The 11,347-nt window shown below is 32.6% G+C and overlaps 2 protein-coding genes across 2 annotated transcripts; both read left to right on the plus strand.

Moving 5' to 3' along the window:
* Window positions 1–1,060: 1,060 nt before the first annotated feature.
* LOC11431726 (uncharacterized) lies at window positions 1,061–4,586 on the plus strand. The gene is made up of 5 exons (XM_003601186.4): window positions 1,061–1,291; window positions 1,519–1,594; window positions 1,931–2,064; window positions 2,616–3,038; window positions 3,600–4,586. The coding sequence occupies exons 2-5, from the start codon at window positions 1,568–1,570 to the stop codon at window positions 4,012–4,014; spliced, it is 999 nt and encodes a 332-aa protein (XP_003601234.1). The 5' UTR covers window positions 1,061–1,291; window positions 1,519–1,567; the 3' UTR covers window positions 4,015–4,586.
* Window positions 4,587–6,197: 1,611 nt separating this feature from the next.
* Window positions 6,198–10,745, plus strand: LOC11435648 (uncharacterized). The gene is made up of 5 exons (XM_003601188.4): window positions 6,198–6,474; window positions 7,545–7,611; window positions 8,210–8,626; window positions 9,522–9,865; window positions 10,113–10,745. Exons 1-5 carry the CDS (start codon window positions 6,388–6,390, stop codon window positions 10,326–10,328), a joined length of 1,131 nt encoding a protein of 376 aa, XP_003601236.2. The 5' UTR covers window positions 6,198–6,387; the 3' UTR covers window positions 10,329–10,745.
* The last annotated feature ends 602 nt before the right edge of the window (window positions 10,746–11,347 follow it).

Raw genomic sequence — 11,347 nt, forward strand, 5'->3', positions numbered from 1 at the left:
TTAGAATATAAAATACTCATTGTATAAATTATTAATATATTGTTTATAAAAAAAATTGGGACCCAAGTTATAGATATTTGATGCCCAAAATACTTGATGTTCAAGTTAGAGTTACTTAAGTCTCAAGACAACATCATTGTATAGATACGCATTGCAACATTATGAAACACTCGTGAAAACAACTCTTTCAAAAGATGCATAAGATTTTTTTTTCTCTTTATTATTTTGGTTATTTATAAAGTAATAGAAACACTTGTTTTTTATTTATTTAAATTTGTAATTCTATCTTTTCCTGTGTCATATGGCCTAAAATGATTGGGGCCATTAGTTTTGACTTTTTTTTTTTTTTTGTTAACAGTTGACTTACAACATGGACTAAACCGGTTATTTTATAAAGTGCAAGAACTGAAACCAAATAATTTTTTTTTGTAAGAATCAACACTAAATATGGTGTAACTCGAAGAATAAATGACATATATAAGCCTTATTTAAATAACAAAGCACTTATTCTCCGAAATTTTTAAAATAACTCTTGAAAATTGACTCAAAAAAGTTGTGAATCAATTCACAATAGTAATTAATCGCACAACAACAATAAAAATTGTAATGGTTTTTTCTTAGCAAGATTTAAGTTGTTTAAATTTTTATGTTATTCTAACAAAAAGAACTAGTTTAATTGTTTCTTAGAGCCAAGACTTGGTTTGTTTTGAGAAAAAATGTTTAAATGTTATCTAATAGTGGGTATCTTTCTTTATTTTGACTGATTGTCACCACCAACAAAATTTCGATCGATTATACATTAATAAATTTATATCACATATACATATTCTCTTTTTTCTTCCATGAGGTGTTAGTGACCAAAGTTGTATCTTATTATAACCTTGATAAAATTGATAAATGAATTTAATAATAATGTCACTCCTTTTCATTTAAAAATAAATACTATTTCCAAAAAATCACTACGAAATTCCACAAAATGAACAAATTTAGAAAAATAATAGAAAAACAAAAGTATTAGTGAATATGATTATTTAATTTAATTAGTCGAAAAATAGTAGGAGGAGATGATGCAAGTGCCAGGTGTCTTACCATATCGCTTCTGTCTATCATCTTCTTCTTCTTCTTCCTCTTCATTTATGTTATGTTAGGGTTCTTCGGAAATTCAATTTCCTTTCAAAATTCTTTCCTTTTTTTTTCTTCCTTCCATACTTGTACTTGACATTCATCATTATCAAATTCAACAATTTTGCTTCTCAAACTCAATTCCTCTTATTGGACACTCTTTCACCGCGTAATTCTCTCTTTTCATTTTCATTTTCATTTTCTTTTCGCGCATTATCTTTTTCTTTCATAAACTTGTTACTCTTCTCAAATGCCACCTTTTATGTTTATTCTCTTATTTTCAGTTAATTCATTTTCTGTAAGTCGGTGATTACATAAATTATCAATTTGTGCTATTTTTCTAGCTTTAGCTTAATGTTTTATTATTAAACTTAATTGTTACTGCTTTCTGAATAGGTCCTATTGATTGAGTGATTTTGATAAAGTTTAAAGGCGGTTTAATAAAATGGCTTTTGTTGCCCATCAACCACAGGTATGGTATATTTACTTCTTCAATGACTATTATTAAATTTTCAATTTAATTTTGATCTTTCCATTGATGGCTATTACTTATTATCAGGAAAATAAGCCTTATATATAAGCACTTATATGATCAACATTTCTGCTTATAAGCGTTTAGTTAAGTTAATTATCCAAACAGGTCCTAAACTCAAGTTTGACAAGTCTGATTTCTAATAACAAAGTTTATATCCGGAATTGTTATAAATTTTGATTTTGATTTTGCAATCACAAGTTCACAACTACCTGTGGGGCTTGAGTATATGATTTATGAACTTCCTTGGTGATTTTTTTTTCCTCCTATCATCAGGGTTTGTATGTGACATCTTCCACAAGGCATTTGTCATGGAGCAAAAGGATGAAATTGAAGCAGTGTTTGACAAAACATCATATGATTGGAAGAACAGACTGGCATCACCTATTAAAACAAAACATTTGTTTAAGGTAGAGACATGTTTGTGTACTTTTGGTGAAAAATTAGATACGGTCTTTGGTTTGGTGTCAGGGTCACTTCAAGAAGTTTAGTTTGAAATTGCCTACTTAACATCAATGTTAGAAGTATCTTATAAGTGGCCCAATAATAACATTTTCGGAGATAGTATAGTCAAATTTAAATGCAATTCTAAGGTGCCTCCATGAACTAAGATAAACGAATTGCAAGTCTTGATCAACCAAATATATATTACATATATAGTACATTTGAAGTAAGTGTGTTTTTTCTCAAATGTTTAACTTCTTGTAGAATTGGAGGTTTGTATTATGCAAGAAAAATGAATTTTGGGGTGAGAAAAACAAAACCGTGCTTGTGAACACTACTTGCATCTCTTTTTTGTTTTAAATATCAATATTATAATTCATATTCATCGATTTCGATATTCAATTAGTTTCTTCAGTTCCATTCCCTGGTGATTATTGCTAATACAAAAACATGCATGAATTGAATGTTCATGACCTTGTATCTGTCTTCACATAAAGGGTTTATTTATTGTTTCCAGTGTCGGGCCTCCTTGCTTTTGTGTATCCAAGATCAAACCTTTGAGGATTTCATGCTTCCAAGGCAGAACTCAAAATGATAATTCAGGAAGCAGGGCTAATTGGTTGAGGGCACCTAAAACCTCTGTTGGACTAGAGGAGAGTGGGGACACTCACAACGTGCCATTCTCGTATGCATCTGAAGCAGGTGATAACCTTGCAACATCATCTGCTTTTCATGGACTCTTCAAAAAATGGCTGAAAATGTTGCGCACACAATCATCATGTCAAGAAGTAGAGGAAGTTTTTGGAAGACCGACGACTCCCACAGTTTTACCTGAAACTCTACAAATGACTCATAGTAAGGATGGAAGTGAGGTTTTGAAGCTGGCATTGTCCCATTTTCTGGCCTTGGATGCGGCAATAACGATACCTTTGTTGATATTGTAAGTATAATGATATTTTCCTCTCTGCATGTTGTGATATTTGTGAAAGGAAGACGCGTGCACCTTTTTTTGGGGTACCATAAACATGTTTTGTTGTTCAGACTTCAAGTTAATTTCATTTCTGCTCGTCAATTGTCTGATTTAATTTCATCATGCTTCAACTTCGATATTTTGGTTGTAGCAAACTTTAGATTGGAATTTAAGGAAAATAAAATGAAGGGGGAGTGGGTGACTTGCTTACTGCCTAGTCAATATATTATGTAACTAATTTCTGCATCATTGTTCAACTTTTCTTGCATTTTAAATAAGGGAAATGTTAAGTAGTGCCCCAAGGGCACTAGTTAAGGAAAACTAATATAGAAACTTTGCATTGAGAAATGGTGAAAAGTAGAATGTTTAACTTTATGAAAGTCAAAAAATTGTTGCTTTTAATAAAAAAAATCTATTTTTGCTTCCTTAACTAGTGCCCCCGCACTAGTAAACATGACCCTTTAAATAATGCCAAATACATTGATTGCACAATAATGCTTTTATGTGCCTAATTTTATCTTCCATCTGCAGTGTTCCTCTGTACCTGGCTGTTAATGTAAAATATGGTGCTGAAGTTTCAAAGGAACTAACTCCATTATGGGTTTTTGGGCCACTAATTGTGGCTTTACACATCATTATAATCCGTGGTCTGTGTGCACTCTATGCCTCAAGCTTCAATCGGACTGTCGAAATACTTAGGAAAGTACCTTCTTGGTGCATTTTGGCAAACTACTACATTTTTGGCGGTGGGCTCAAAGAACAAATTGCCGTCTATCTTCTGCGGCCTATATCGAGCTTAAAACACATTGATTATATACAGCTAACAAGAAGGATATTGAAAGTATTGCAGGAATGGTTAATGGACAAGTATCTTGATTATGTGGAATCAATATGGCCATATTATTGTCGGGCAATCAGATTTTTGAAGACATCTAATCTTATTTAAGATTTAATGTATTCTTAAAGGTAGTCTTCAGAAAAGTTAAAGGGGGTTTGATTGGAGGTGATATTCTATAGCATAGAAATTTTCCAACGAGATCTGGCCAATCCCATTTTATGGTGCTGGGGTTTTGAGCAAGTTAATGATAACGAGGAAATAAGTTTCTAATTCATGTTGAATTTATATTGTTCTTAGATGAGGTTGTAATTGATTTTTGTCATTGAATGGCTGCTTATGTTACAAGGTTCGATATGAGATTGGTTCCATTCTGCAACTGCTCATTCACTCATTTGTCATTGTCTGCCTGTCTGTCCCACCTCTCCCACTGTCCTGCTTACACAAACTTTGTACCATCTATCATGTTGTTTAACCTGGGAAAAGAATTCATGAACAAACCTCTTTCTGGTTGAGGTGCGAATGGGCAAGGCTAGACTTAATGTTCATACATTGTCAACCATTACAATTGATCAAAGATGATTTCTAACTGAATGTTTTGTATGTTGTGGGGTTTATATTTGTCTCATTGAGTGTAACATTTGTCAGCCATAATCAGAAAAGTACATTGATTTGCATGGCGATGGTGATGCACTTTGTCGTCCAATTATCCCCAGACCTTTTGTATGTGGCGGTGGAGGTGGCGAAGGAAATTGTAGATTGATCTATACCGATTCATAATGGATGATACATTTTGCAACTTCAATATTAATGTTTAACAAAATATTTACAAAAATTGAAATTGGTTCAATAATTGAAGATATTTGTTGTGTATCGTGGACAGAGTTCGTAATCTGTGTAGGTGTGGCCTGTGAGGTGGTGCATCCTCAAACATTGCGTGGAGCCATTGGGGGTGCCAAAAACCCTAATTATATGATTTTCTAGCCAAAAAAAGTTCTAATATTTTTCATAAGAACTATTTTACCTATTCACTCTAAATAGCTGATTAGCTTTCATTATTATGTCACTTTATTGTATTGTAATTCTTTTTGAAAGTTGCACTAAAGAGAAAGAAAAAAAAACATGTTAATACGGTTACATTTTACTCGTTGTTTGTTGAACTCTAGATTGTTAGGGTCTCTTTCTTCTGAGAATCAGAGGGCTAACATCACTAAATTATTAGGGTTTCTTTCTCTTGAGAATCAGAGGGATAATATCAAAAAAGAGAGAAAAAAAATCTTTGAACGAAAATAAACTTATTGTATTATATTCTAGAGTATATTTTCTCTTCTGAAAAAAGTTTGAATTACATTTTCCTTTCTCCTCTTATTTAAAAATATACGCTCTTTTATCTTGGAAATTAAATATTAGAAAAAATGATATTCCCCCTCTCTTATAAGTATGTGTTTGCTTCAGTGTTTGACCCCTTCTTTCTCCACATTTAAAGCGCTTTTTTATTGTGGTTTTGAGAAGCTACAAATTGTAGCTTATGTGCAAACGTGACTTTATGCCTTGCTTTTGCCAAGACGTGGAAATTGCACCGCTCCATCAAACAGGCTTAAGATGTTTGAATTACACTATGCTACTACATTGAGAATTAAATATTTAATATTACCTCCGTCCCTAATTATAAGATCCTTTTGAAAAATAATTTGTCCCTTTTTATAAGATCCTTTTGGTATTTCTAAGTACATTAATTATTTCTTTACCAACATACTCTTATTTATTTTGCATTCTTTTCTTCAATCAACAATAAATATTATATTGAAAATATAAATTAACTCTTTCTCTTAAGGATAAAATTGTAAAGCAATAGTAATTATATACAAATTTAATACTACAACCAACTTTCTTAATCTCCGCAATTTTGACAAAAGGCTACTATATTTAGGGACGGAGGTAGTAACAATTAACTTTAACTCTAACTTTTCTTAGAATCAACTTCAAGCCATCGTTTAAGAAATCTGTTTCCTTTTTATAATCAAGAACTTTTTTCTAGTTTTTTCCTCCAAAAAAAAACTCCAAATTTAAATGATAATTAACTTTAAATATTCTATTATTAATTTTATGATTTTATAATATAAAATTTAAAAATAATTTTAATCAGTTTATTTTATTAAAAAAACTTTAAGTGCATAGATAAGATGACACAGTGCTTTTCTAATTTAATTTTGATTGCACATGGGAAATCAAGAATCCGATACTTATTTACAAATAAAAAACTTAAATTTATCAGTAATTAATATATGTTGGTAAATGCCGGGCGGGCCAGGGCAAGGTTGTTTGCCTTGCGAAGAAAACAGTGAAGTCGGAGTCGGAGTCGGAGGCTGTTTGCGTAGCAGCGACTATTCAATTTCGGCGTTAATTCAACTTGTTTGCTTCTTCTTATTTCAGAACAGAACCTACAATCACCATTATTATACTATACTAGATAGATAAATAGTTATGGCAAACACTACAAATAGCAGTTGTAGTAGTTCCTCTTTTCCATGTTTACCTCATTCTCCTTTTCAACGTTCTTCTCCCCACCAGGTACCTATCTACCTTTCTTCTCTTCTTTTTTGTTATTCATTCCACCAACTCGATGTTATCAATTTCAATTTAATTTCTGCTTCAAAATACTCAATTTCACCCTCGCTTCGCTTTGCTGTTAATTGATTTTTGTTTATTTTAGATACATATAAATCATGCCACAACCACTTGTGTCATGTTGGCGGATTGATGCATATGTTCAAATATATTTTTTCTATAGAACCCTATGTAAATCATCGAATTCAAGAGGGTTGGTTGAAATGGAGAAAAGCCTCCAGTGTTTTATGTGATACCAAAGTATCCCTCAAGTTGAAGGAATTTTTTTTTATCGAACAACTGGAAGACTACCTGAATGTTGGGCGGTGAAAGACCAACACAAGAGTTAGATGAGATATTGTGTTGAATGCGTGGTAAAACTAGATTAGATAGGATAAGAAATGACAACATTAGAGAGAGTTAGGTTATCACATATGGTAGAAAAGATGGGGGGAACTAGCCTTAAGTGGTTTGGACATGTAGATTTTGTAGTAAGAAGAATTGATCCATGTAACTGACTCCACTTAGTGGGATAAAGCTTGGTTGGTGTTGTTGTTATACTGTGATCAATGAAAAATGTCTAATAAACGTGTCAAGTGAAAACAAATCTGGAATAGGTTTTATTTTCACTTGCTCAAAGCTTTGAATTGAATTGAATCTCATACAACCTAGAATTTTTCTTATTCGTCTTCATCGTTTTTATGAAAATAGTCTAGGGCCTATACAGTTCAATTTTTATCATTCAGTTAATGATACAGTTAACACATGTTAAATACTAATTAATGACTATATGCATAATTGTTTATTCTCGAAAACTGATGATGTTACAAATAACTTGTACTATAGTTTTTTTTCTTCTATTTTCTGTGAAATTGAACTTCCAATGAACCAATTTATTTGAATTTTCCATTTGAGTAATAACTCTAGGATTAAGTCCATATTATATTGTTACTTAAAATTGCTTGGCGTTGTATCTTTGAGTATAGCTTTATTTACTTTTCCTCTTACATGCTTTCTTTTCATTTAATATTCAGTTGAGCTTTTCACGACGGTTGTTTGTCAACCAAATAAATGGTTCTCGGCTACGGATATCCACTAAAGGTAGCTTGCTTATTTATTGGTTGGTCCACATTCTGCATTAAGCTTCCAACTCAATTGTGCATATCTTCAAAAGATGTATCAAGTTTGATATAAATGATTACTTGCACATTTCTTCAATAAATCTGTTGTAAAAATTTGGAAATATTTTAGCGTAACTTGCAACCTACACCTTTGAATTCTGGCCTGTATGTGGATTAGGCCTTAGGGGCTATTGACCGCTGAACATCACACTTTGTCAGAAAAAATCCTTCGTTAAAATAATCATGAATTATGGTAATGTTTGAACATTAGAATACTGAACGATAGCATTTAAGATTAGGATGCATTTGCAATTTCCCCACTATTTTTGTTGTTGTAATATGACAGTTCCATAAATGTATATCATTTGCTTGATAGTTCCATAAATGTATATCATTTGCTTGATGGAGGTTGTTTTTGCATAACGTGTGAAGTTCACAGTGGTCATAGCACAATTCAAATCTTAAGGGTTTGTCTGCGCATGGATCCAACTTGAAGGGTGTAAGTTGCAATTTGCCCAATATTTTATATGCACTCTCTTGGATATGTCTTTGTTAACATTGTGTTTTTTTTGTATTAGTATCCTGGTTAGACAAATCATGCCAGTTTAAGTTTATAAACAGAAGGCCACAGTTAAAAGGAAGGTTCCAGAAACAACAAAATGCTCTTTTTGTTGTCTCTGAGGATCAGTCACAAAACAACGAGCTCGAAATACCTGCTCCAGTACCAGAAAACAACAATAATATTGCTCAAGACATCTCTCCTGCTAGCAACCCATCTTTTCATTTATCAGGGAGTGATGGAAAACCAGGTTTCATATCATTTTATAACCGCCCATACAGAAGAGATAGTGAGATTCTTTTATTGAATTCAGAGAGGAGTCAAAACAACATATTGTGGTTTGTGGGCCCCGCAGTCCTTGTGGCTTCTTTCATTTTTCCTTCACTCTATTTGCGTAAATTGCTTTCAATCATTTTTGAGGACTCATTGTTAACAGGTAACTTTTCTTCAGAATAATTAACTATTTTGTTTGTTCGTTTTAAGTATTTGATGCTATATTCCCTTGTCTGCTACAATGTACACAACTTACTATTTATTAGAATACACAGAATACACCCACTAGTTTTTATGAAGGAGTATTTTAGCAACATGCACCTTAGGGTGTATTTAACTTTTCTAGCAAATGCATATAGGAGCTGCTTACTTACACCCACTGACTTTTTTAGGAGTATTTTAGTAACATGTATTTAACCATTTTTTTAGTTATAACTTGCGAAAATACTCCTAAAAAGCTAGTCAGTGTACAATTGCAAATCCCTTTATTGTTTTCTGCCATTCGGATGCACTCCTTGGTAAGTTAGTATCATCTTCTTTTATCTGTATTGACTAAGCATCTAATGATGAAAACCTGTGGAGAAAAGAGAAATTGAATGTGTTTGGGACTATTGTTAGGGGATGATGCCAGGGAAAACATCTCGCATGTTCATAACTTGGATATGATGCTCATTGATTGACTTGGAACTATTTGTTTCTTCACAAAATGGATGACTTCAATCATTGGATCATTGGGCAGAAATGGAGATTGATTTATACCGACACATAATGGATGATAAATTTTCCAACTTAAATATCAATGTTCAACAAAACATTTACAAAAATTGAAATTGGATTAGTAATTTAAGATATTTGTTGAGTTTCATGGGAAGAGTTTGTAATTAGCGTAGTTATGCTAGGACATTGGTAGTTGTGACTTGTGAGATTATAATCCTCAAACACTGAAATTTTCAATTCCTTGCTCTACATAATAATTTTATGATGATTTCTTTCTTAGCTCTCAATTGTGTGTCTTCTTTGAACCCAAACTCTAAAATATCTTCTTTGTTCATCTCCAGATTTCCTCATATTATTCTTCACAGAAGCAATTTTCTATGGTGGTGTTGCTGTATTTCTTTTTCTGCTCGACCATTTACGGAGACCCATACAATTAGACACTGCAACAAAAAATACTGATACACTGCCCCCTCAACTTGGACAGAAAATCTCTTCTGTTGCTACTCTGGTACTTAGTCTTGTAATTCCCATGGTCACTATGGGTTTGGTCTGGCCATGGACTGGCCCTGCAGCCTCCGCAACTCTTGCTCCATACCTGGTTGGTATAGTTGTCCAATTTGCATTTGAGCAGTATGCAAGATATCGGAAGTCACCTTCATGGTCTGCAATTCCATTAATCTTTCAGGTAAGAACAATCCAATCCTCAGTTTGTCTTCCTGGTGATAAAAATGAGTACAATAAAGTAGATTTATCCAGTTTTACCTAACTGGTTGTCTAAATTCATATTTTGATAATCTGAGCTTATAAATTGTTATATTTTAATTCAGCTTAGTTCTCTATCTTTTCTTGGATTGAATAAACTAAAACATTTCAAATACTTCTGTGATAACTTTTTTCAAATTTCATATAACAAATTAAGTTGTTATTTACAGGTGTATAGGCTGCACCAACTAAATAGAGCAGCACAACTGGTGACAGCTTTATCGTTCACAGTTAGAGGAGCTGAGTTGACCTCACACAACATGGCTATAAACAGCTCTTTGGGTACCCTTCTAAATGTCCTACAATTCCTTGGTGTGATTTGCATTTGGTCCCTGTCAAGCTTCCTCATGAGATTTATACCTTCTGCTTCCAACCTGATGCAGTAAAGTCCAGAATTTCTTGTGAAATGTGAAGTTTGTTAACAATGTCATCTTACATATCAAAGCACCCACTTCATCTTTGGGCAGATTCTGTACATGTACTTGGGATATTTTTTGGTGTAAACTCTTAACTCTAATTGGACATTTGCTAATCTTCTGACTCGCTTAGATTATAAAGGATGTTTTCAGGAATTTGTAATTGAGGATTTTGGATACTGAAGAAGCAAATGGAGGAGTATTTATAGTTCTACTTCTGCATGTGGCATGCGTGTGTTCTGAATGATGTGCTTGTTTTTCTCAAGTATATGCTCAGAATTAAGGGAATTAAACCCCTTGTTTATGGGGTCCAAGTCCCTTACCACTTGACCCTATTTATTGTTGGTTGGATTCAAATTATACTCGGTATAAGAATTTATTTTCTTAGGCTTTCTCTTTCTGACCTTGTGAACCTTTGATGTTCGATTCACTTAAAAAAAATTCAATAAAAAATTAGTTTAATGAGTTTAATTGTGGTGGGTTGATAGTGTAAAACAGTTTTGCACACACAATCAATCAAAATATTATGAATTGCCATGTTTGATCCACATAAATTAAAATCATTAATTGATGTGGCAATTCAGAATGTTTTGATTGGTTGTATGTGCAAAACTGTTTTGGACCGTCAACCCACCACTATTAAACTCATTTAACAAATATGACAATCATGTGAATATTGTTGACTAATTAAATGATGTATGTACAGAACTTGTTTAAACTAACAATGTATATGAACTAGTATTGAACCCATGTGATGCACGGTAAAATTATGAGAAATTATACTCCCTCCGTCCCAAATTGTATGACGTTTTGGCCATTTCACACGTATTAAGAAATGTAATTAATATTGTGTGGGGAAGAGAAATTATGAGTTGTTTTACAAAATTATCCTTAATAAATGGTATGGAAAAGATAAATGAAATAATTGAAAGAAGAGAGAGTAATTAATAATTAAGGATATAATAGGACAAGTAACATTAATATTTCAT

Source organism: Medicago truncatula, chromosome 3 (genome assembly GCF_003473485.1).
Source record: "Medicago truncatula cultivar Jemalong A17 chromosome 3, MtrunA17r5.0-ANR, whole genome shotgun sequence".
In the NCBI taxonomy this organism is placed as follows: Eukaryota; Viridiplantae; Streptophyta; class Magnoliopsida; order Fabales; family Fabaceae; genus Medicago; species Medicago truncatula.

Bases quoted from the DNA above. Each gene is read 5' to 3' on its own strand.
- LOC11435648 (XM_003601188.4), top strand. From the start codon at position 6,388: ATGGCAAACACTACAAATAGCAGTTGTAGTAGTTCCTCTTTTCCATGT. The intron at 7,612-8,209 runs GTAGCTTGCTTA...TTTTTGTATTAG, and splicing joins GCTACGGATATCCACTAAAG to TATCCTGGTTAGACAAATCA. The intron at 9,866-10,112 runs GTAAGAACAATC...TGTTATTTACAG, and splicing joins CAATTCCATTAATCTTTCAG to GTGTATAGGCTGCACCAACT.
- LOC11431726 (XM_003601186.4), top strand. From the start codon at position 1,568: ATGGCTTTTGTTGCCCATCAACCACAG. The intron at 1,595-1,930 runs GTATGGTATATT...TCCTATCATCAG, and splicing joins TTGTTGCCCATCAACCACAG to GGTTTGTATGTGACATCTTC. The intron at 2,065-2,615 runs GTAGAGACATGT...TATTGTTTCCAG, and splicing joins AAACAAAACATTTGTTTAAG to TGTCGGGCCTCCTTGCTTTT.